Genomic DNA, 22,996 nt, shown 5'->3' with positions numbered 1-22,996 from the left:
TACTGTCGGTCAGGGTGTCCTAACGGAAAACGATGATCCATTTTGCAGCTCGGCTGTTTTCTCCTGGGTCTGTCTGCTTGCATTCGCCGTATGTTCTGCAAAACAAAGCGGTTATTGCCTACCATGGTAGTTTTCATTAGGACGAGGCTCCTGTGTGCTTACCACTGGCAGCATGAAAGATCCAACCAGGTCTTTGCTGCCTGCTGCTGTCCGCCTCGTTGACAGACTTTCCAACCTACAGTGACAATTCAGACGGTTGCATAATTACATTCCTAGACATTCCAAGTTGGGCTAGATGGGCGTTCACACTGAAGTTAGTGTCGTCCTCACCGCAAGTTGAGCTGTAGCCTTGAGTCTCGCTGTTTGGTGACTTTTCTGTGACTCCGACATTGCCACCGGCTAAAGTTCCTTGCCCTGTTTCGAGATAGGCATGCCATGACCAGCTTGATTAGGCCCTAAAATGGAACATTCTCATGAGGAGAGATCTGCATTTCTGTGAAAAATGATTGCAGACAGATCTAACTTCCTCCTTACTGTCGGTCAGGGTGTCCTAATGGAAAATGGTGAACCATTTTGCAGCTCGGCTGTTTTCTCTTGGGTCTGTCTGCTTGCATTCGCCGTACGTCCTGCAAAACAAAGCGGTTGCTTACCATGCAAGGCTGTATTAGGACCAGGGTGTAAGATAGACAGGTGGGGAAACGAGAGCCAAATGAGCGACCGGATTGTGTACCCCTCGGTTTTCTTTTTTTCTGTGGCGCCATCGATGTGGAGCACCGCAAACTCTCACTCCAGGTGGGCGACTGGCTAAACTGACGGAGATGGTTTCTCGTGGATTTTCAATAAAGACTGTCGTGCTCTCTGTTTATTTTGCGCACTCTCCCATAAAGTTCCATGCAAATCCGATTCCGATTTTTTTCCTCTCGCCGCAGCGCCATCTGTTGCAAATCGGGGGTACCCGCAAGCAGACGAGTACACAATCCGGTCACGGCGCTGCGGTAGGCTTCTATGGGCCGTTTCCCCACCTGCTTATCCTGCACCCTGATTAGGACCAAGGTCCTGTGTGCTTACCTGCGGCAGCATGGAAGTCCCGACCAGGGATTTGATGCCGTTACTGGGGACTGTGGCCGAACCTGGACATTCGTGCTGCCACGAGTTCCTCTTTTGGAGGCCTTGTGTAGGCTGCAGTCATCGGTGCCGGGAAGACGACGGTGTTGGCCCTCGATGCAGCAGCCAGGGACCGCCACTGTTTGCTGCTCTCCATTGCCTCCTTGATGAGCTTTCCAACATACTCTAGAATTCAAACCTTTGCATGATAACATTCCTAGGCTCTCTGGACAAGGCATTCACACTGCAGTTAGTGTTATACTCACTGTAAGTGGGATCCGTAATCTCTGGTCGTGCTGTGTGGTGGCCCTTTCGTGCTTTTGATGTTACGACCGACCAACGTGGCTTGCCCTCTCGTGTGACGGCTTGGCAGCGGTTTGAGTTTTCGTTGAAATGGAGGATTGCAAGTCGAGTCCTGCAAGATGGTTACATTTCAGTGATGGTAAAGTGTGCCACTTACAAAGAGTGGTTATTCTGGCATCAATCCAATTCCATTATCTGATCATTAGGAAGAGACTGTCAGGTTTGTCGCATTGTAACCAATGGACTGGATGAAAGTGTCCAAACAAAGGAAATGTGATTGTAAATTGGTTGACTTACTTTGCAAGCATGCCTTCTGGGCTGAAAGCCTGGGACTTCGGGGCGAAGTCTATCAGGACGCTGTGGAACGCCTCCAAAGCATATGTCTGGCCATGTGGAGACATCTGTGCAAGGTCCTTCAGGAGCAGTTTGTTGCCAGTGATGCTCTTGAATTGGTTGTAGGCCTGCGAGTCTGAGGATGATACAAGTTTTAGAAAAACCACCTTCATTTGGAAGAACAAAAACATACTGGGATCCATCCATGGTCGTGTTGGCTCTGGCATGTCACCATGGAGGCACCTTCCATAGGTTCCTTCGTGCCCCGAGTGTTTGTTGATGACATGGTTGTGCATGCTGAGCCAGATGTCGATGAGCAGCTTCTCGTCGCCTCCTGCAGCCCTTGCTGACCAGTACATATGGTTTGTAGCTGTCTGGATCCAGATTTGCAGGTCTTGGCATCCAGCCCGTTTGCTTGCTGCTGTCAGCTTCTTTTTCACACCTAAAATTCAGAGTCGTGTCAGGGAAACCTGCAGCGTGATCGCTGGAAAATAAAGGCTACACGAATGGCCTGTTAGGATTGCTTACTTTTGGAGATGTGCCATATGTCAAAGAAGTGGTCAATCCCGGGTTCGTGCGTCTTCATGTGCTTTCGTGTGGCAGGGTGACGGTCAGTCACCAACGATCGGATCTTGATACCTGCACCATTAGGTTTCCGAAGATAGCAAAAGAATAAGTGATTATGCCAATTTGAACAGAGTGCCTGAAAGGCCGCCGAGTAGTGATATACATGAACTAAGCATGAACATACCTTTCTCCCTGAAGGATTGCAGCTGCTTGAGGAGGCCCTCCTTCTCCATGTTGACACTGGCCATGGCCTGTTCAGACTAAAAAAAGGTGTGAAATGAATATTTTACCAAAATAGTGCATAGCAGTGAAGTAACTGATGACATAACACAAGAGAAAGATTATGAGATTGTTGCAACTGGTTCACGTAAATTCGACTACTTGCCTCTTTTAGCTGGACCTGGACAGAGTGTAGAATCTTGTTGATTTGCTCGACGTGGACTGTGTACGTCAGGTACTTGGCACAGAACCCAGGGGAGTCAAATCTCCCGTCAGCAGAGATGTCCACCTCTTTGTTCTGCAACTCGTTGAGAAGTTCTTGTTGCTCTTGCAGCCAGACCTGTTCATGCAGATAAATATTGCTTTAGAAAGGCATGGAGCATACTACAATAGTCCCATCTGTTTATGTATGCATAGTGTAGTGTTGTAGAATGAATGACTGAGTGAAAGAAAAAGGAAAGCACAATGCAGCGAGTTTGAATGTGACTTAGATTGTGCTAGGTTGTGATTTGTGTTTTTATGTTTGTGTATTTCATAAAAGAGGCAGCAGGCCGCCCGTTACCTCGAAGCTGCCCTACCCTTTTCCATTCTGACAACCACCCTCTGTCTCTTGACTCTCACGGGGAACCTGACTCACTCAACCCAATGCCAGACAGGGAACTGCCCCAGGATACTACACATAGCAGAAATAAATTAAAGTATCGTGGATTTAGTAGCCCATAACACATATGTAACATGATGTATAAAATTTTATCTCTTAGCACTATACCATTGAAGTGGCATACTACAAGAAGATATTTATTCATTTAACCGAAGTGTGACTGGGGCTCCAGTTTTGTACCTCATTGGAAAATTGGGTATATGGGAAAAAAATGCAGTTGCAGTGTCCCGGAATATTGCTCACCTTGTGGATTGCAGGTAGAGCGAAGGCCTTCCGATGCTCGTAGAAGCTCGAGTCGGAGATGACCTGCACGTTCATATGGCGTAGCATCCGCAGCGTAGGGGCAATCTTCACTCCAGAGAAGACCAGGTGGCTGGTCAGCAGTATGTTCCCTGCTGGTCTGCCGTTGACGATGGGCTGGCTTTTCCATGTACGCACGTGCTCCACAGGGCAGATGCTGTAGACTGTGATCAGTGTGCCGGTAGTTTCGATCGTTGTTTGGCACAGTCTTGAGCACTCTTGGCACGTCTTGAAAAGCTCCCTTAGGCAGCTCTCGAACACCAGAAACTGGCGCTCTTCTTCTGGTGGTGGTGGTGGAGCTGATGCACCATGCTCGATTCTGAAATGGGATCATGTGAAGCATTCTTTACAGATTCTATGTGTTTATATGCACAACTTACCTCTCGTAATCCTCGCTGTGAGACGGAGAGTAGGTTGCGTCAGAGTCTGGCATGTTGCTGGGAACAGGAGATGTGCATTCATATGGCACCCCACTGCTACAAGTGGAGAAGGCAGACTCGGGTGGATGCGACTGTGCAGGCACGTCTGCGACAGGGACAGGTGGCACCACTGCAGGGATGTTTGTTTCAGCAGTACAGTCCCTGAGGGTCATTTCTGCCTCGCAGGGTGCAGGCAGTCCAGTTGCCGAGGCCTGAGTCTGCAAAGGGCACTGTTTATTACACATTTCATATTTTTAAAATTAAAGGGTGCAACTCGAGCACTCCACACAATGCCGTCACCGCGGCAAACATCCTTGATGCCTAGTTTTTTAGCTGATGGCAAACATCCATGAATTGTTTTGTAGCCTTTCCATAGCTTAGAATTTCATGCACTCAACCAAAGCTCTCACTGTAATACAAATCTAAGGGATGCCTCACTCTTTATATTTGTTTTTATAACTTACATTACCATCTATATTTTCAGTCTCTAGCTCAGCAACAATAAATGTTCATGTCGTGATATGATGTCACATTACATACATACGTAAAGCTGCAGCTTGACATGTATTTACCAACCACTGAAGGAAATGCAACCAACGAGCACTTATAGCCGCAAGTGGGAAACATACAGCAACTGCCATGAGTTCTCAGTGTCCAGAAGTGCCACCAAGCAACAAAATCATGGCGTGCATTTGCTATGTGCATACAAATTTGCAAACGCGGGTTTGCACGCAATCGTGGGTGCAGGATTGTGAGAAGAAAAAAAAAACTGAGTTTGCTCACAAGAGTAGATATAAAAGAAAACCTGCTTGTTAGTAGTCACGGACACTTGGAACTTTGCTAAGCTGATACGAAAGGGTTCCTGTCTGTAAACAAGCTGGGAAAACATGTATTGACTTTGGGTGGGTCAATAGCAGAGGGGGGTGGTGATGGTGGTACCATTAGAGGCGATTTATGACTCTGTCCTTTTATCTTATTTGTTCGTGTTTTCTTTTTACAAATAAGTTCGATCCTGCAGATGGTGCATGCTGATAGGGTTCTTCGTTTTCGGGTAAAACCCGATAATACCTAATTTTTCTCCCCCGAATAGTTCTGATGAAAATCGGGTTAAACCCGATTTCTCCCCGAAAAGCAGTGTTGAAATCACCTGACTTGATAGAAAATATGAACCATTCTGGATCTGTTTAATTCCTTGGTCATCAGTTGATGGTTACAATTTTCTTCGATTTGCGTGACCTCCGCAAAGATTCACTTCAGAGCCGATCAGAAGGTAGAAACATATCCTATGCCTATATAATATATTTTGTTTACTTTTGTTCATGTAAATAACACATTGCACGTATTTGTAATTGATAAAGAAATCCCGAAAAAAAATCCGAATTTCGGAATGGTTTCTGGAAAAACCCGATTTCTTCCCGATTATCGCCCGGAAAAATAGCGCCCGATTTTTTCCCCCCCGATTTTTGAAAAATATAAAACCCGAAAATGAAAACCCCATGCACCGCACCATTCGCGCGATAAGCTCTCGAACCGCTAGTCCGGAACATTAGGCACCACTGATCGACTTGACGAATGCCATGTGGATTCCCATGTTACACAAATGCCTCCTCAGTTCTTAGTTCAGAATATAGATACCAGAAGCAGCCGCACTGCGCAACGCAGAATGCCATGTTCGTGACACTCCCAAAAATATTTGAGCCATCGAAAAACTCACCACGACTTTTTGGCGCTTTGGGGGAGGATCGTCGGTCTCATCGGCGACGGGAAGCAGAAGCGTCGGCACAGCATCTGATCGAAGACGGGAACGACGCAGGTCGTCCTTTCGGAAAGCAGTCGGCTCGAAATGTTCGGCACAAAAACGGGGAATGAGAGGCAGGTTCTCAATGTCGTGCCCTCGCCCGGCGCAGCGTAACCACGCAGTCCTTCGTGGTTCTTTCTCCGGCAAAGAGAAGAATCGCAAGCCCTTGCGAACGTTCTTCCCAGTTTGATGGCGGCACGTCTTGACGAAACAAACGTTCGGCATTTCAGGGAAATCGCTCACTCAAAGGATAAAAGAAACTACTGCAATACGCAGTCGCATTCCACAGATGACAAGGAAAAGTTTGACTCATTCACGTGGAAGGATCGCAAAGCTGGCTTCGGAGTCGGGATCCACGGGAAGAAGGAACACGTGTGTCGCAAACGCACGCTTGCACACGCCCCGGGAAGCAGACGACCCGACGCGCCGACGCATCACCCCCTAGCAACAAGCTTGCGGGGAGAAAACATAGTTCGCTGGCTTTGGAACGATAATTGCAAACTATGTTTCCCGCACCACAATCAGTTTACGTTTTTCTCAAACTCTAATTTACAACAAGCTTAAAAAGTATTGCAATAATAACGTTCGCATTCACCGCGAGATGCAGCATTTCCATTGGTCAAGTTTTAGCGATGGCCAGGGAATGGGCGATTGTCTTTCAAGAGAAAATAGTAACGATATATTTCTACTGCCATTTACTTAATAAACGGTTTTGTACTCTAAAACTTTGTATACATATTAACTTGCACCTACTACGCAATATAACAACATAAACAGACGATCGCAGAAAGCTCCGGAGGGCACCTTTAAGACACTGCAGCAAGAACAGCAAAAAAGAGTAGAAAGGGAAAACATAGCTTTCTATATGTTCGCTAAAAATCCCACTGAGCTGACTTTTTGTTTTGCTTTTATTTTTATTTTCGTCAAGTTTTATTTTGTAGCAGTTCTACATATTTACGCGCCTATTGCATCCGTACGTACATCTGATACATTATAGTTATAACTAAAATGTGTATTTCCTGGTGTTAATAAATATATCGGTAAAATGTTCTGTCTGCTCGTCGTTGAAACAGCAAACAACGCGCATCTTCCAGCTAAAGAGGTCCTTCCGGAAAAGAGCTTTGTTGACTTCGTCATTGGGACACGGAGATACGGTCAGTCCCCCCTCCTTCGGCCGTCCCTATGGTGCCCCAACTTTTGAGAATCCTACAGATTGAGCGAAAGAGTTTCTTATTTGGGGACAGGTCTTCACCCTTCGAGGCGGCCTCCCGTGAGCGCCGGAGGCGTAGAACGTCATCCTTCGCCTCCGGCGGCGGGATTTCATTCCAAAGGCTGTCCGAATTATGAAACTTGGACTGTAGTAATGTAATACATGAGCTGTGAGTGTGCACTTGTCTGTCGTCTACGTGTTCCACTTCTCTGTTTCTGTACTTTTGTGCGCAACTGTAGCTATGTTGCACTGAGCGCTCCAGTGCAAAATAAATGGAGTCTCTATCTCCTGAAGGTTGTAGCCAGTCTATTCGAATATTTTATTAAACAGTAGGAATGTATTACAGATGTTGGATGTTCGCCTTACTTACGTTACGTCGCTAACTACAATTCAACTTATCGAAGCGAACCAATTCTCTAGGGGTGTTTTTTACTCCGTTCAATTATCCACGTTTTCACAGTTTTATTTTTATTTTGGGGGATTTTATCTTGAGTAACTCTTTCGGTAATTCCTCAAAATGTTGGGTAGACAATTTCTTGTGGCCTCTTCATATCTGGCATAAACAAATGGTTCAATAAATTTTCTATTCGGTCCCATCGTTCTTCTTTTGGCATTTTCCACTTCGTCTGTTGTTGAAAAAATGTTTTATTATAATATCATGCTTCATCTGGTCTCTGAAACGCGACATTCCTAGGTATTTACGCATATAATTTTGCAGATCAGTTTCTTCACTTAGGTAATCCATATTTTTGGCTATCCCTTTTTGGATCGATTCTATTTTTAGTTGTAGATCTGTCCGTAGACTGTTATTCCACATTGAAGTGTGTACTTGACTAGTGAATCGTATATTATTCTTGGTATGGATCGAGGGACCAGATCTTGTATGTAATAAATCTGGGCCATTAATATCCTTAATGTTTTACAAATTTGTTCTAGATGTATATCCCATTTAATATGTTTGTCTATGTACATCCCTAGGTATTTTACTTTATAAGCGTATTTCAGGGGAATGCATGAGCGATTGTTGCAACTCTGCTCGTTCATTTCTACCAGTAATTCAGTTAGGATTTGTTCCCTCGGGTTTCTGCAGCATAATACTTGTTTCAGGAGCGTTTATAACATTTTGACATTTTCGGTATCGTTCTGTTAATTTATAAATGTGTTCTCGTATCGCCTTCACACCTACTTCGTAATTTTTGTGTGCATATACAGGGTGCGGCCGTAAAAACTTTCACATTCGGCACGCCTAGCAAAAATCGGATTTCAAACGTACATATCTGAAATTGGGCACCCGACCGTCGTTTATTCCAAAGTTTTTTGCCTATTTCTTTCAGACGTCATCTCGGGAGTAGCGAATTATTAGAAAGATAACAAAAATGAAAGACGTGCATTTCCTATGGCCCATACCGGCACGTTCGCAATCTGCAATCTGATTCGCGGCGCCGCTCCCAGGTGGCGCACTGAACGCAAAAGCGCGGGAAACACCGCACGAAAGGCTGGTGTCGGGCAAGATAATCGCGGTAAAAACTAATTTTAACAAAATATATGAACGATTGTGCCCTTTTACTTGAAACTGAGAAACTGGCGGACGCCCTCGTTTAATAAAAATATATTCTGATGCAGGCGAACGTGTGTCTTCCTTTGTCGCCTCCTTATCTGTTCAAGGGTTCTTTCCCGGTGAAAGCTCAACTTTGGAATCAAGACTGCCGGTGTTGAGGCATCTTGATTGCTCCTATTGTTTTTGTTTTTTTCACTATATGCTGCAGTTATTATCAAAATATTTTCCGCGTCGTCCTGCGATGCCGCAATACTCGGCAAATGAGTGTGCCCAGGCAGTGAAGTGGTACGTGGAGCGGAACTCGGTGGCCACAGCACAACGAAAATTTCGCACTGCAATTCATAAACGCCGGCCTTCACGCCCGACAATTTTGACTTGGGCGGATCGTTTTGCGAGCGTGGAAGACTTTAAAAAGAAGAATCCAGCCAGTGAACGTGAGAGCCCGCTGAAAAATGAGGAGCTCATTGAAGCGGTGCTTGCTCTCTTCGAGAGCGACCCGCAATTGTCAAGAAGACGAGCAGCCAGGTTGTTTGGAATTTCGGAAAAAAGCGTATGACGGATTTTGCGGAAAAATAGTTTTTGGCCGTAGAGGATGCAAGTTGTCCAAGCCCTGCACGACGGCGACAACGTCCGACGTTTCGAATTTCGCAAGGCGGAGTTGTTGCGAATTAAGAGCAACCCGGGGCACCTGCAATTTCTTTTATTTCGTGACGAAGCAAACTTTCACCTTGATGGACGTGTGAGCTGCCAGAACAGCAGGATATGGGCTCGCGATAACCCTCATGCCGTGGACGAACGGCATCTCCATTCACCGAAGGTGATAGTGTGGATTGGGATTTGGCGTGAAGGCAGAGTGGGCCCCTTTTTTTTCGGTGGCACCGTTTAGGGAGATGCCCTTGGACATGCTGAAAACGGAAATGCTCCCTGAGCTTGAAATGTACCACATGACAAAATAAAACTGTATATTCATGCAGGAGGGGGCGACTCCCCATTACGCAGAGATGTGTGGGCATGGCTCAATAACACGCTCCCTCGGCGGTGAATGTCTCAGGAGTCAGACTATATGGACTGGCCTCCACAATCCCCCGACTTAAATATTTGCGACTTTTTCGTATGGGGGTTTATAAAAGGACTTGTCTAGAAGAAGATCCCCAGCATAGAAGAGCTCGAAGAAAAAATTGAGGGCGCGTTCCTCGAGATCGACGACGGGATGCGCGAAAGGGCTTTCCTGGCGTGCGAAGCTCGACTTCGGCTTTGCGTGTCTGCGAACGACGAGCACATCGAATCGGCCGAACCCAAGTCGTTTAAAGGGCCGCTGAAGCATCAACATTATTTCAGATCGCCGTGTCAGAAGAAGCGTATCAGAAGATGTATTTTTCAAGAATAAACAATTGAATGAACGCACACTTCCACTTCCTGACGGAATTTAAACTATTAGCTTCCCTCTTACTGTTGTCTCTCGTGCTGCTTGCGGCACGCGGAGAGCAAAGTGTAAGGCTGCTGATAGAGGTACCAATGGGAAACCAGCAAAAAGACGACTATCTTTCTCAAATACCAGCCATTTTATCACCGGCCCGCAGAAATGACTCAAGCGTCGTAAATATTGCTCCAGTTAATATGATTTCTTTTTCTTCTTTTTTTACCAATATGTCTTGCAACATGTGTGTTAATTATACCCAAGCTGTACGAAAAAAATACTTTATGAGTAAGAGCGGCCCTGTAAAAATCAGAATGAAATGATAACTCAAAACGAACTTTTCTGCAACGGTAGCAACACCACTTGTTATTCCAGGCTGTTAATAAATGATCTCGTCACATCATGGTATCTTCTTGATTGCATGACGATCTGTCAAAACTTTATTTGAAACAGTTAATTTCAACAGTCGTTCATATATTTCGTTAAAATCACTTTTTATCGCGATTATCTTGCCCGAGACCAGTCTTTCGTGCGGCGTTTCCCGCCTTTTTGCGTTCAGTGGGCCACCTGGGAGCGGCGCCGCGAACCAGATTGCAGACGGCGAAAGGGCGGGTATAGGCCATATGAAATGTACGTCTCCCATTTTTGTTATCTTTCTAATAATTCGGTACTCCCAAGTTGACGTCTGAAAAAAATAGGCAAAAATCTTTGGAATAAACGATTATCGTATGCCCAATTTAAGGTATGTGCATTTGAATTTCGATTCTTGCTAGGCGTGCCAAATGTGAAAGTTTTTACGGCGACACCTTGTACTATTACTGCATAGTCTGCATATTTAAAGCGTTCACTTTTTATTTTACTTAAATTATCTCGTTAGCGTACAAATTAAAAAAAAAAGTAGTGGACCAAATACTGTACCTTGCGGTACACCCTTTTAGACTTTAGTTGTTCTACTATATTTTGAGCCCCGTCGTACTATCTGATACCAGTCATTAAGATAATTCTGCAATAACTCATGCATCCTTCCCCGAATACCGATACTGTGTAATGTAATCTTCATATCTTGCACCTTCTAGTCACATCCATTGCATCTTCAACGCAGTGCCCAAAAATTGAGTGCACAATTTGAGCCACGTGTTGGTTATCAAGGATTTCTTTTACCGATTTAGAGTGACAACTCTCTCCACTTAACACCGGTTTCGCGGCTTTTTTCTCGTATTTCCAGCAAACACCCCGTTCTACATGCATGCGCAAATCAAGAAATTTCAGGATCCCATCTTCATGTTGTTCCGCTTAAACTTAACCTCCGCAACTGCTGTTCTTATGGTCAATTCTAAGCCCCGAGTATAATTTTCTTGAAAAGCTCGAATAAAAAAAAATGTGAGACGTTTACAAATCTCTGTGACATGAAATTAGGGCGCAGATCTTGAAGAGGAGGAGGGGAGGGTATGCTCCTCCTCCTCCTCCGTCGTGCTTGAGGTCGTCCTCTAGTCGTTATCGACGTCGCCCTTAAGGTCGTCCTAGAGGTCGTCCTAGAAATCATCCTACACATCGTCCTCGACGTCGTCATATAAACGCGCACGCTAAAAGCACAAGGCCATGGTGCATGCACTGCGCTTGATTGGTTAAACTGCTGACCAGATAGGAGACGCGGAGCTTGATGACGTAGCGTTTCTGTCGCTGCTTGGTTGGCCTCATCGGCTTGCAGCCTCGACTGCGCGCTCACTTACAGCAAAACGAGTAGAAACCTTTCTGTCGAGATAGATAACTCTCATGACGAAGACATTTCTTTCGCAGATAAAAGTCTTTCAATTCCCTGCTCACACAGTGAGTACAAAGTCCTGAAAACACACCATTAGCAAGTTTTAGTAAACGCTTTGGGTAGTAGTATAACAACATGGTATGTGTAAAAAAAAGCATAGCGAAATATCGAGTACAAGTATCGTAGTTGTTGAAACGAGCTAGCGAAACAACCGTTATATTTTTGTCGGCAAATCAGAATTTACTGGTCTCTGTAAGCGACCATTTACGCGCACTTTAATTTAATCAATATGCAGCGCTTTCCTGCAAAACAATATCCTGTAACATCCAGTAGCTTTCAGATTGTTATCACATTGATCAAATAAATCGATCGTCAAGCGTTGGTATTTTTTCTTAGCCGACGTACTCGTCAACATGTTTTTCGAAAGAGGGTCTTCTAATCGATTATGCCGTGCAATTTTTTTTCTTTATTCACCAAATTTAGACAAGCCGCAATATTACTGGGAGATATTTCTCGCGAAATAGTGTGGCCATCACTCCGCCTCCGGGCAGAAGCCAGTATTAGAAAATAAACGCTTATATTAGAGAATAGAAGCTGCGATAAACGAGCTGGCTGGGAGGAAATTAAGATCGGAGGAGGGACATCAGTGCCACGAGCCATAACATAGTGTTTCGGCCACACAGATCGGTGCCGCCATCTCGTGGTTCCAACAATGGTTCGTTTAAGATGGCCGCCATGAGACCGGAGCATTCAAAAGAAATTTAGTCGGTTTAGGCCTCTTCTTATTTATTGGACGCGTGCATATTTTTGTACGTAAAAAAAAAATATATATATATATATATATATGCGGTAAAGGGTTAAAAGCAAACTGATTCGCTGTCACATCGGGTCTACTTGCACCTGTAGTAAAGTCGAGAGTTGAGCTACTTGGTAATATGACATCATATTAAAAACAGCGCAGTGCTTTCATTATCATGCTCTACTTGTACCGCCCGAGAATCCCTCCTTCCCTCCTCAACATCGCAAAATACTCGTTTTCGTCCCGTGATGCGCGCTCCACGAAGAAATCCCCGGGATTTCTCCCCGTGTAAACACCGGTTTTAGGTGATATTCGGTGAGCCGATGTGTACTCGCTTCAAGGTCATGAACTCACCACGTTTGACAGGGGCAATGGTAATTCCGCCTGATAACACTTACTAACAACTTTCAGCCCGAAACAATTTTTTTTTGTCACAGCCTAGCTGTTATTGGGAGTGGAGACGAACAACATTGGAGTCGCGCCGTGCACCCACAAGCTCCAGTGGAGGTATTTTTACGTCGTGTCTCGTTTCTTTCCCTGCGTTTGCCTGTCTTCTGACGTGCTTTAACAAGGGAACCCCGTTATCAGATTCCAGTGGCAATCTTTAAGAAAATTCGCATGCGTGAGTGTGAAACGCTTGTGTATTGTGTTTGATAAATCAATACCCGTCATGATTCACACGCCCAACGTGCTATGGTTGCGCATGTTCTGTACCAACACCAAACCCTTTCCCTCTTCGTTCTCTCTTTCACATGCCCAGTACAAATACGATACTCAAGAAACCAAAGGATGATTTGTTTGTGCCAAACTCGCCCACGCGTATCTTTCCTGGCGAACGCACGAAACACTTCGTTGACCAGGAATTAAGAAAATTATTTCTAAACCCGCGCTCTCGCGCGCACGGCCCTTGCCACGCAGGACGTAACCCTCGAGATGGACTACAGCTTCTTAGTCGTGCCGACCCTCAGGTATTTGTTCGCCAGGTAGACGGCCGTAGCCTCGACACATTCTTACACGTCTCCAACCTCTGATCCTTCGCGCAATTTTAGCGCGCTTTTTCTGGTGTCAGTTTCATACCAAGTATACCTTTCTAGCTTATCCTGTCGTTCTCCTTGTCCCGCGTCGGATGGTGTAACGCTGCTTTGACTGACAAGCGAAGGACCAGGCCAGAATTGATCGATGAGTCCATTATATTTGATTCCGTCATTGACGCTCCTAGCGCAAGAAAAAGAAAGCTGAGAAAAAAACACACACAATCGTTCCCATTGTCACCGACAAGCATTCACCGACGAGCATTCGGTCTGACGCAGAAGACAGATAGCGGGGAGAGAAAAAGGTTCAAGGAGTGCTCCGTCACCGATGCCCCGCGGGCGGTCGACATGGCAACAATGTGCAACAAGCGCGCCGCTGTTGCCCGAAAGCAGCCTGGCCTCCCTTTCGTACCTCGTCCCCTCGCTTTATTGTGCCTTCTTAGTTGAACGCGCGCGCAGCAGGTTCTTCGAGGGATTCTTTCTATATAAAGAAATCTTTGACGGCTTCATTCTTCGGTTAAATATAAAGAGGAGAACAAAAAATGAAAGGCGTACATACGAAGATAGGAAGTGGAAAATGAATAGCGTTGAGAGGCTCGAGTAGATGCGTAGATACCAAACACGGGACTCACGGCGGCGCTGCTTTTGTAAAATGTAGCGCGAAAGATCATTAAAGCCTCGGTCCATGAGCGAATAGCTTTGGTTTGTACGTCTCGCTCCGGCGTACAACCGAGGTTCATAAAAAAAAAAAAAAAAAAAAAAAAATCCGCCGATTTTAACCCTATAGTGAATTTCTCCTGCGATGGTTGTCACTGATGGTTAAAATTCATGCGAGGGGATCTCAGTTTGACCTTCGGCTCATAGAAACGCTCCAGTGGCGTAACCCGCTCCTTTCTCTCCGCCCGAACATCAAATAAATGCCGGCCACTGGTGCTAGAGCGTAGTGCCCCTTTCGTCGACCTGTGTAGCTTGGGTCACGCGTGAGCAGTCTTGAGAATTAAAAAATAAAGGGCGCGCTAAAGAAATTAAAGAAAATCCCTAGTTATCGCTATATCCAGAACGCAGTGCAAGATTGAGTTCAGCTATATTTGGGCTAGCGACAGTTTCGTACCCTCTTTTACTCAAACTGCTTCCATGAACACAACAATATTAGTTGTTGTGTGCATGTAATGTCAGTTCGGCAGCAGTGCGCGTCGAGGAAACATCGTACTAATAATCTCTATCTCTGCAGGTGAGAAGCACTTATTTTTATATAAACCTAGAACGTGTCTTTGCACTGCTGCCGAACACAGCACCGATTGTCCGTTTTGTCTGTTTTGAATGTGTGAAGTACGTTGACGTCGGGTGCCGCTGACATGACTAAAGAAGTCAAAGATAATGGGAAAACTCTCGGTGAGCTGAGACGCAAGATGAGAGCGGACTTTAGAGCCCAAAAAGAGAGTGTCAAATACTGTAATGATAGATGAGACGGAGTGACCTAGATTAAAAACGAAATAAAGGAACTTCAAAAAGAAGCCCAGAACGTATTTAAAAAAAAAATGAAGAATTGACTGCTGAAAACCGCAAGCTAAATGCTAAAATCGAAGAACTAGAACATTGTCAGCGTTCCAACAACCTCGAGATAAATATCATGAGGATATATAAAAAAAAGTCGGTTTATATTAAAGATATCCTACAGCCAGAGGTTGTGGATGACCTAACCAAAATGGATGCAAACATTGAAAGCTTGTATGTTGAAATTTAAAATACTGTTGTTCTTGCAGGCCACCTTCGGGTTATATATGAATTCACGACCATTCTTGGTAATGCACTGTCTTTCCTTGGATCGCTATATGTGCCATTCTTTAATTATTCTCAGCGACATAAATATATACACAATTTCCGATGACCCTCACTCTCAAGATTTTTGCGATATTTTGAACCAGTATGCCTACAGCAATTTGATAACATAAACAAAGTACGTTGCAGAAATTGCAACGTACCTTGATGTATGCAACGAATACCGACACTCGTCATATTACAGCAGGTGCCATTATGAATGATATTGCTGACCATCTTCCTATATTCTGTCTAGAGTCCTCCTCTGCTAGGGGAAATAGCAGACATAAAGACGTTTTTCCATCGTACTATTAATGAGCAAACGCTAAGCAGGCACGGTGTAATCTGAGAGAAATACTAATAGATAATAAACGTGTCACTTGGAAAGACCTTGGCGATGAAATAAATATACATTTTATTAGCGTGGGGTGCGTACACTGGGAGGGCTCCCAATACGGAGGACTGTTTTCACGCTGGAAACCAACTTTGGGTCGATTATGCTTACTCCAATGACACCATTTGAAATTGATAAAATAATGAGAAACCTAAAAAATGACGTCGCCGCTGAAATTGAAGAAATAAAAACCCTACCTATTAAGTACGCTGTGACCATAGTTAGTCCAGCTCCATTGAATATCGTAAAATAAGATGCTTCAGTTTAATGATGCCCCTGATGAGCTAAAAAAGGCCAGGGTTACTCCACTGCATAGAGGAGGTGGTGAGACAAGTATTAATAACTACAGACCTATTTCAGTTCTTTCAGTTCTTAACTAAAATATCTGAGCCTGTGATTGCTGATAGATTATAACGTTTTTTTGTTTTTTTTAGACGCATAATGTCATAGCGCGGTCCCAATACGGCTTTCAAAAGTAAAGATCGGCGGAGCTAGCGCTTCTTAACGTAAAGGATACAGCTGTTGGAAATATTGAGAACAAATTTATTCTTGGTCTCTTCTTGAATTTAAATAAAGATTTCGATACTGTGCAGCACAATATTTTACTTAGAAAGCCTGAAATTTACGGTGTGCGCGGAGTAGCTCTAAATGCAATGGAAACGTATAATGCAGATCGTTACCAATATGTACTAATTGTCAAATAGCCTTAAAATACAGCATGGTGTTCCACAGGGGTCAATTTTACGTTCACTTCTTTTTCTTATATATGTTAATAGCATAACGGCTATATACGGTTCCCCTGATCTAATAATGCATGCAGACGATACCAACGTATTCTTTTCTGGAGTGACAAAAAAATTCCCTGAAAATCCTACAAATGCCTACCTATTGAAGCTATCCAATTGGCTACAAATAAATTGTTTAAAACTAAATACAAAAAAAACTAAGTATATTTTTGAAGCCAGTAAAAAATCTCGACTGCAGCCTCATAAGCTTAAAATTTGAAGACACTATACTTGAGCGAGTGTCGGAACAAAAATTTCTCGGGGTATGGTTTACCGGGGACATTTCATGGAACACTCACGTGAATAAACTCAAAGGTCAATTATCTCGTGTTATGAGAAGTATATATAAAATACGAAAGTTGCTGCCCACCTGGCTAAAACAGACGTTGTACCATTCTTTGTTCTACTCTAAAATAAGTTACGGCATCTCGGTTTCCGGGACGACGATAAATTCGACCTATGTCAAACTAATCATCTTCCAGAAGAGGATTCTTTGCATGTGCAAAAATTATAACGGAGATATCGGAAACATAAGAACCCAACCACTATTCGTCAAATATAATATGCTTAGGGCAGACCAAGCGTGCTCTTACATTGGGTTTACAAACACAGAATATACTCCACACCAAAGGCGAGTTTAGGTCAGTACCAACTACGAGACCCAAAGCGAAGACTGCCTTCAATAAAAACCAGTTATGGCCGCCAAACTTCGTCATTTCAGATAACGAAGGTGCTAAACAGAACAGATACAACTATAGATTAAAGTAAAACATCTTATGCTTTCAAGAAGCAGTGCCGAAGCTTTCTAGTGGGCAGTGGTATCTGCTTCTCAATTTCGTATTATATGCTAAATTGTTATTTCTATTATGTACTTATAGCTAATTACAAATGTGGTTCTTGATATATATTTGATCATTCTTCATTGTTAAACTATATGGCGGCCATCAGTCCTATTCTATGTTGTGTCTTATTCTCCCTTTTCTTTCCGTATGAAGCGTTTTTGCTTTATGTTCATATTAGTGAAATGACGCTTCTCTGTCATACGACGTTACATTGGGTGTACGCTGCGAATCATGTTTGTTGTGTAACATGTAATTTTGCTAGTTGCTTTATTGTGCAATTTTTTTTTTTCATTTTACTGAATGAATCCTTCACACTGTTAGATGTTGAACTAGCTGTTTCATTGTGCCTTCTTTTTGTTTATTTTTTCTATTTTTTACTGAGTATGCCACGTTTTGCTGAATGTATATTCTTTGCACTGTTGACTATTGAACTGTTGGCGGCAGAGACTCTGTCAGGCTTCACGCGTTTATCTCTGCCCCATGGGAAAAAAACCCCACCAATAAGAAAATAAATAAAAAAACTGCTTCAAGTTGCCGTATGCCACCGGTTCCAGGAGCACCGTCGTATTCGCTGACGTTCACCTTCATCGTACCAATGTTTTTTTGTTTTGTTTTTGGTTACTGTTTAGAGCATTAGCGATCATATTAAAATATGTTCCAAAAAGCTCTGTTACACAGTCTGTGCTGGTGTCGGTCTTGACTGACACCAGCACAGGCATGTAAATTCCAGTAACATCTCCAAGATCCCCGTCTTACCTAAATTTGGGCGCATCTCTCCCTGAGCACATTTATCAGACTGACTTAGAAAGTCTATTTAGGCATTCACGCACAAATCATGGATGGATGGATGTTAATGGCTGTACCGTTTGTAACGAGAGGTAGCTTGCGCCACCTAGCCTAAGTCTAAAAAGAGAAACATATGATTCCTCTCGCCCTTCTAGGCCAATTTTCTCCCCCTGACAATCACCAGGAAGTGTTTGATATCACCAGGATTACCCTTGGTGGATCGGGCAATAAACAATTGAAAACATCACCCGCAGCTTCTTCCCCCCTGTGAGGGAGTCGCCATTTTCCTTCTGGTCAGACTTTGTCGGCGTTACCCCAGCACCGGACCCACTGGGAGACAGGGTTGAAATTTTGGACCGGAGCCACGCGGGAAGTAGTCCCAATATGTCCTCTGTCCCGCCTATCCCCAGCTGGGCTAGTTAGTTTTGCATCATGCAATTTTCCTTTGAAAATTTCCCCCAATCCTGTAATCGCCCCTTTGTGACTGTAATCAATATTTCTTCTTACCTTCCATCGTTGCCAGCGAAACCCAGGGACCCGGCCAAATCTGTTAGCCCTTCAGGGAGGGCAGGGCGAAGCCCCGTGCACTTTAAAAACCAAATGCTTTAGTGTCTCGTTCTCATTACGGCAGGCAGCACATAATGTGTCTGTGTCCAGAAATTTAGCTTTATACATCTCCTCAAAACTCCCGTTCTCGCTTCAAGCAGTACAGAACTACCCAGTGAATTGTCAAACACATTTTATTTTCTTATGCCCTGTTTTTGTAACCTGTACATTGTTAGAGCTGATTTTTCCTGCATTCTTACGTCCCATATTTTTTTCTTTCTGCCTCTTTCACTCCCTTTTCCACTGAAGTAGTCTGCTTGGCCCCATCACTAGTGGGTAAATATTTAAATGCAAGCTTTCGGATTCAGTTTGTCTTCCTTATGTTTAAACTTTTCATGTGTAAATACTTGAATACCTTCCGTGCCTAACGCGTATCATCCATTTCAGTCAACCTTTGTTCAAATTTCAGCTCATGACCTCCCTTCTATTAAAAGACGACCAGCCCATATTCCCCTGTACTTCCTCATTGGTGTCTTTCCATGTTCTCCCAGTGCAAGCTAGCCTACGCCTCAGGAATCAATTCCTGTTTAATCAGGAATTTCTATTCCTGATTAAACATCTGATTTCATGCATAGTAGCCATTGCCAAAGGACAGTCCTGGTACCATCACTCCTTTCCATATACCTCTGACCAATTCATATCTATTGTGGTATCATAGTGGCTTGAGCTTAATAATAGATTAGTTCATTTTCCTTTTCTAATTATATTCTCCTCGTGTTCCCTTAGAAATTTACTTCATTCATTAAGCCAGACTTGATGATATTTTTATTTTTCTACATAATTTATTTAAATGTCTTGCATCCAGAGTGTCGAACCGGAACCGAACTGAAGAGAAAACCGGAGCCGAACCGTTATTTTTAGCCGAACCAGAACTGAACCGTACCAAAATCTTCGCCGCCATCTTGAAACTTAACCGGAACAGAACCGAAAAAAAAAATACAACGGTAATCGGTATCAAACGGTTCACGGCAATTTTTTTTTAATTATTACAAACTGATTGTTTGAGAAATAAAAATTGCCACCCATAATTTTATGAAGTGATCAAAGCGAATTGCAATAAATGAGAAATGGTGAGCTTTTGTGGAGCTCTTGTATTGACGCTATGATTAAGCATCTGTCACTTGGTCACGTGACGTCATGATGTAAAGCCGTGCTGTCGAGTGACGTCACGTCATGTGGCCCCATGACGTAGTTACGTGACTGACTACGTCAAGTCGACTTAAATTGAGAACGTCATTAGGTTTCTAAGCTTTAACACTTCACAGTGCACAAGACTTATACTTCTCCTTTCTCTTTTCTCTACATTTTCCTTTTAATTTCTTGGCGGCAAGGCCAACCTTGAGTGGAGAAGGACGCTAGTCTAGACCCATTCTTGGATATAACATGTGGGTAGGTGCTACTGGAGTAACGTGCACAGCAAAGCCATTTTTGTTATGTGCCATTACCCTGTCCCATGTTGGGCTCCATGGTGGGCGGCACACCGCAGATGTCGAATGTCTCCCATTTTTTTATGGGTTCCAAAGGTAAACTTTCTTCTGATCGATCTCTGAAAAGAGTTCGCACCGAAGCCACCGTTCCTCTAAAGACTACTGATAATACTCAAGTCTAACCAAATTTCTTATTAATGCACTGCGAATGCGAACTACCACTTGGAAAGCTCTCCCGGTTCCTTGTTGCAAAGACCCTGGAATCATCTGTTGGAAAATATTACAAAGCAAAGAAGCTCCACTCTGGAGACCTCCTTGTTGAGGTTGAAACAAGGCAACAAAGTAAAGCGCTCCTTGGACTTACTAGTATAGCTGATCACAAAATCACAGTAACGCCACACCGATCTCTCAACATCATTTAGGGCGTGATCTCCGAAGATGATCTGTTGGAAAGTACTGAGGATGAGATCCTTGAAGGACTCAGAAATCAGAGTGTGATTGCAGTGAGGCGTATTACCATTCGTCGAGATGATCAAGAGAAGCCTTCGAAGCACCTTGTGCTTACATTTAACTCCGCGACCCTCCCCCAGGTGGTCAAGGCGGGCTATCTCAACTGCAAGGTTCGACCGTTTATCCCCAATCCGAGACGTTGCTTTAGCTGCCAGCGTTTCGGACATGGGCAGCCACTTGCAAGCAGAGGTCGGCATTTTAAATCGCCCTCATTCACCCTCACCCTGACAGCCACACTCACCTAAACCCCTCACTCACCCTCACCCTCACAGCTACACTCACCTTCAGCCCCTCACTCACCCTCACCCTCACAGTCACACTCACCTTCAGCCCTTCACTCACCCTCACTGAACCTCACGGCCCTCACGCACTCACCGCCCTCACGGTCCTCACGCCCCTCACGGCCCTCACGCCCCTCACCGCCCTCACGGCCCTCACGCCCCTCACGCCCCTCACGCCCCTCACGCCCCTCACTCACTCACGGCCCTCACGCCACTCACCGCCCTCACGCCACTCACCGCCCTCACCGCCCTCACCGCCCTCACGGCCCTCACGGCCCTCACGGCCCTCACCGCCCTCACGGCCCTCACGGCCCTCACGGCCCTCACGGCCCTCACGGCCCTCACCGCCCTCACCGCCCTCACCGCCCTCACAGCCCTCACGCACTCATAGCCCTCACGCTACTCACAGCCCTCACGCCACTCACCACCCTCACGCCACTCACCGCCCTCACGCCCCTCACCGCACTTGCGGCCCTCACACCCCTCACGCCCCTCACGCACTGATGGCCCTCACGCCACTCAGGCCAGCTTCAGATGGGGCAATTTCGCCCAGAAACTTTACGTCGCAACACCAGCAACACGGGCCGCCCGCGATCACACGCAGCAACCAATTGCAGCAATTTGCCATCGTCATCATAAAATTTTATTTTTCTTGCACTATTTAGACACAATTACGCGTTATAAACGTGTTTTTATGCATTTAAATCTCGTTAAGTATATTAATGCACCTTTCTGAAACAGTTTATTTCCAAAAAAACGATCGATTTCAAACCAGAACCAAGTCTTTCGGTGTCATCATCACCGGCACGAGGTATCACGTGAAAATGTTGCGTCCCTGATTGGATGCAGCCGCTTCAAACGTATTCGGATTGCTCCGAGTTGCTTGCTTATTTCGAGCCGGACCCGATCTCAGCAATTCGTGTCGATTTAGGGAAAGCTAGAGAACAACCCGCCATTAACACCAAAATTGCTGAGAAAGATGCTCGATCTGAAGGAAGCCTCACGCACTCACCGCCCTCACGCACTCATGGCCCTCACACACCTCATGCACTCACCGCCCTCACGGCCCTCACGGCCCTCACGCCTCTCATGCCACTCACTGCCCTCACGCACTCATGGCCCTCACGCCCCTCACGCCACTCACCGCCCTCACACCCCTCACGCACTCATGGCCCTCACGCCACTCACCGCCCTCACGCCCCTCACGCACTCATGGCCCTCATACCCCTTAACGCCCTCACCGCCCTCATGGCCCTCACGGCCCTCACGGCCCTCACGGCCCTCACGGCCCTCACGGCCCTCACGGCCCTCACCGCCCTCACCGCCCTCACCGCCCTCACCGCCCTCACAGCCCTCACTCACCCTCACACTCATGAATTTTCCTGGTTCAGAAACTCACTCCCCCTCACCTCACCTGTGAAGATGAGGGTGAGTGAGGGTGAGTGAGGGCCCTCATGAGTGAGGTTTGCCGAGGTATGCTTGCAGGGGACGGACAACTTGAGGAAAATGTTCAAGCAATAATCACCCTACTGACAACTGTGCAAGTGATTTCTCCAAATGCGTGAACTGTTCAGGTGCTCACTCTGCATGCTCCCGCCCATGCCCAAAGTTCAAATAGAAAAAAAATACTAACACTGAAAACCAAAGAAAATCTGACCCATTTTGAAGCCCGAAGAAAACGCCTTTCATTCCTACAGAGATGCACCTACGCCGCTGCGGTCAGCAAGGGGGCTGCACCGGCAACGGCTTCCGTGTGGACACAGGTCTGCCTTTTAGACCTTTCTGCCCCGCGCAAACACCAAGCCCCCGAATTCTCACCTGGAGTCCCTCAAGAACAGAGGGATTCAACTCGGAACGCATCCTCAAAGGCGACGGTCCCGCGCCGTCTGCCCGCACGTCCTCGTGAGAAAACTGTGATGACAAAGTCACAGTGCCTTGAGGGGCGCCCTTCATCTTCCTCGAATCGCGAGGTTGAGGCAATGGATGTCTCTAGCAGTCCGCCGGAGCCTCCACCTGCCCTGAAGGGTGGTAAAATCTCGTCAAAAGTTGAGAGGACCCAAAGAAAA

The 22,996-nt window shown here is 45.3% G+C and overlaps 1 protein-coding gene across 1 annotated transcript; it reads right to left on the bottom strand.

Annotated features, from left to right (window-relative positions):
• Window positions 1-565: 565 nt before the first annotated feature.
• LOC121837968 lies at window positions 566-6,073 on the bottom strand. The gene is made up of 11 exons (XM_042293911.1): window positions 5,621-6,073; window positions 3,868-4,124; window positions 3,431-3,806; window positions 2,693-2,866; window positions 2,492-2,567; window positions 2,269-2,379; window positions 1,934-2,182; window positions 1,705-1,876; window positions 1,371-1,519; window positions 1,069-1,290; window positions 566-626 (listed from the first exon to the last, which is right to left on the bottom strand). Exons 1-10 carry the CDS (start codon window positions 5,927-5,929, stop codon window positions 1,109-1,111), a joined length of 2,055 nt encoding a protein of 684 aa, XP_042149845.1. The 5' UTR covers window positions 5,930-6,073; the 3' UTR covers window positions 566-626; window positions 1,069-1,108.
• Window positions 6,074-22,996: the final 16,923 nt, after the last annotated feature.

The sequence above is a fragment of the Ixodes scapularis genome, unplaced genomic scaffold (genome assembly GCF_016920785.2).
Source record: "Ixodes scapularis isolate PalLabHiFi unplaced genomic scaffold, ASM1692078v2 PGA_scaffold5__190_contigs__length_132052651, whole genome shotgun sequence".
Classification (NCBI taxonomy): Eukaryota; Metazoa; Arthropoda; class Arachnida; order Ixodida; family Ixodidae; genus Ixodes; species Ixodes scapularis.
The sequence above is the reverse complement of the archived record's forward strand: the minus strand, read 5'-3'. Positions and strand labels throughout refer to the sequence as shown.

What these genes read in the sequence shown, in the direction of transcription:
- LOC121837968 (XM_042293911.1), bottom strand. Translation starts at nt 5,929, where the DNA reads ATGCCGAACGTTTGTTTCGTCAAGACGTGCCGCCATCAAACTGGGAAG. An exon ending in CACAGCGAGGATTACGAGAG is followed by an intron (nt 3,807 to 3,867) that starts GTAAGTTGTGCA and finishes ATCCCATTTCAG; the next exon opens with AATCGAGCATGGTGCATCAG. An exon ending in GCAATCCTTCAGGGAGAAAG is followed by an intron (nt 2,380 to 2,491) that starts GTATGTTCATGC and finishes CTAATGGTGCAG; the next exon opens with GTATCAAGATCCGATCGTTG.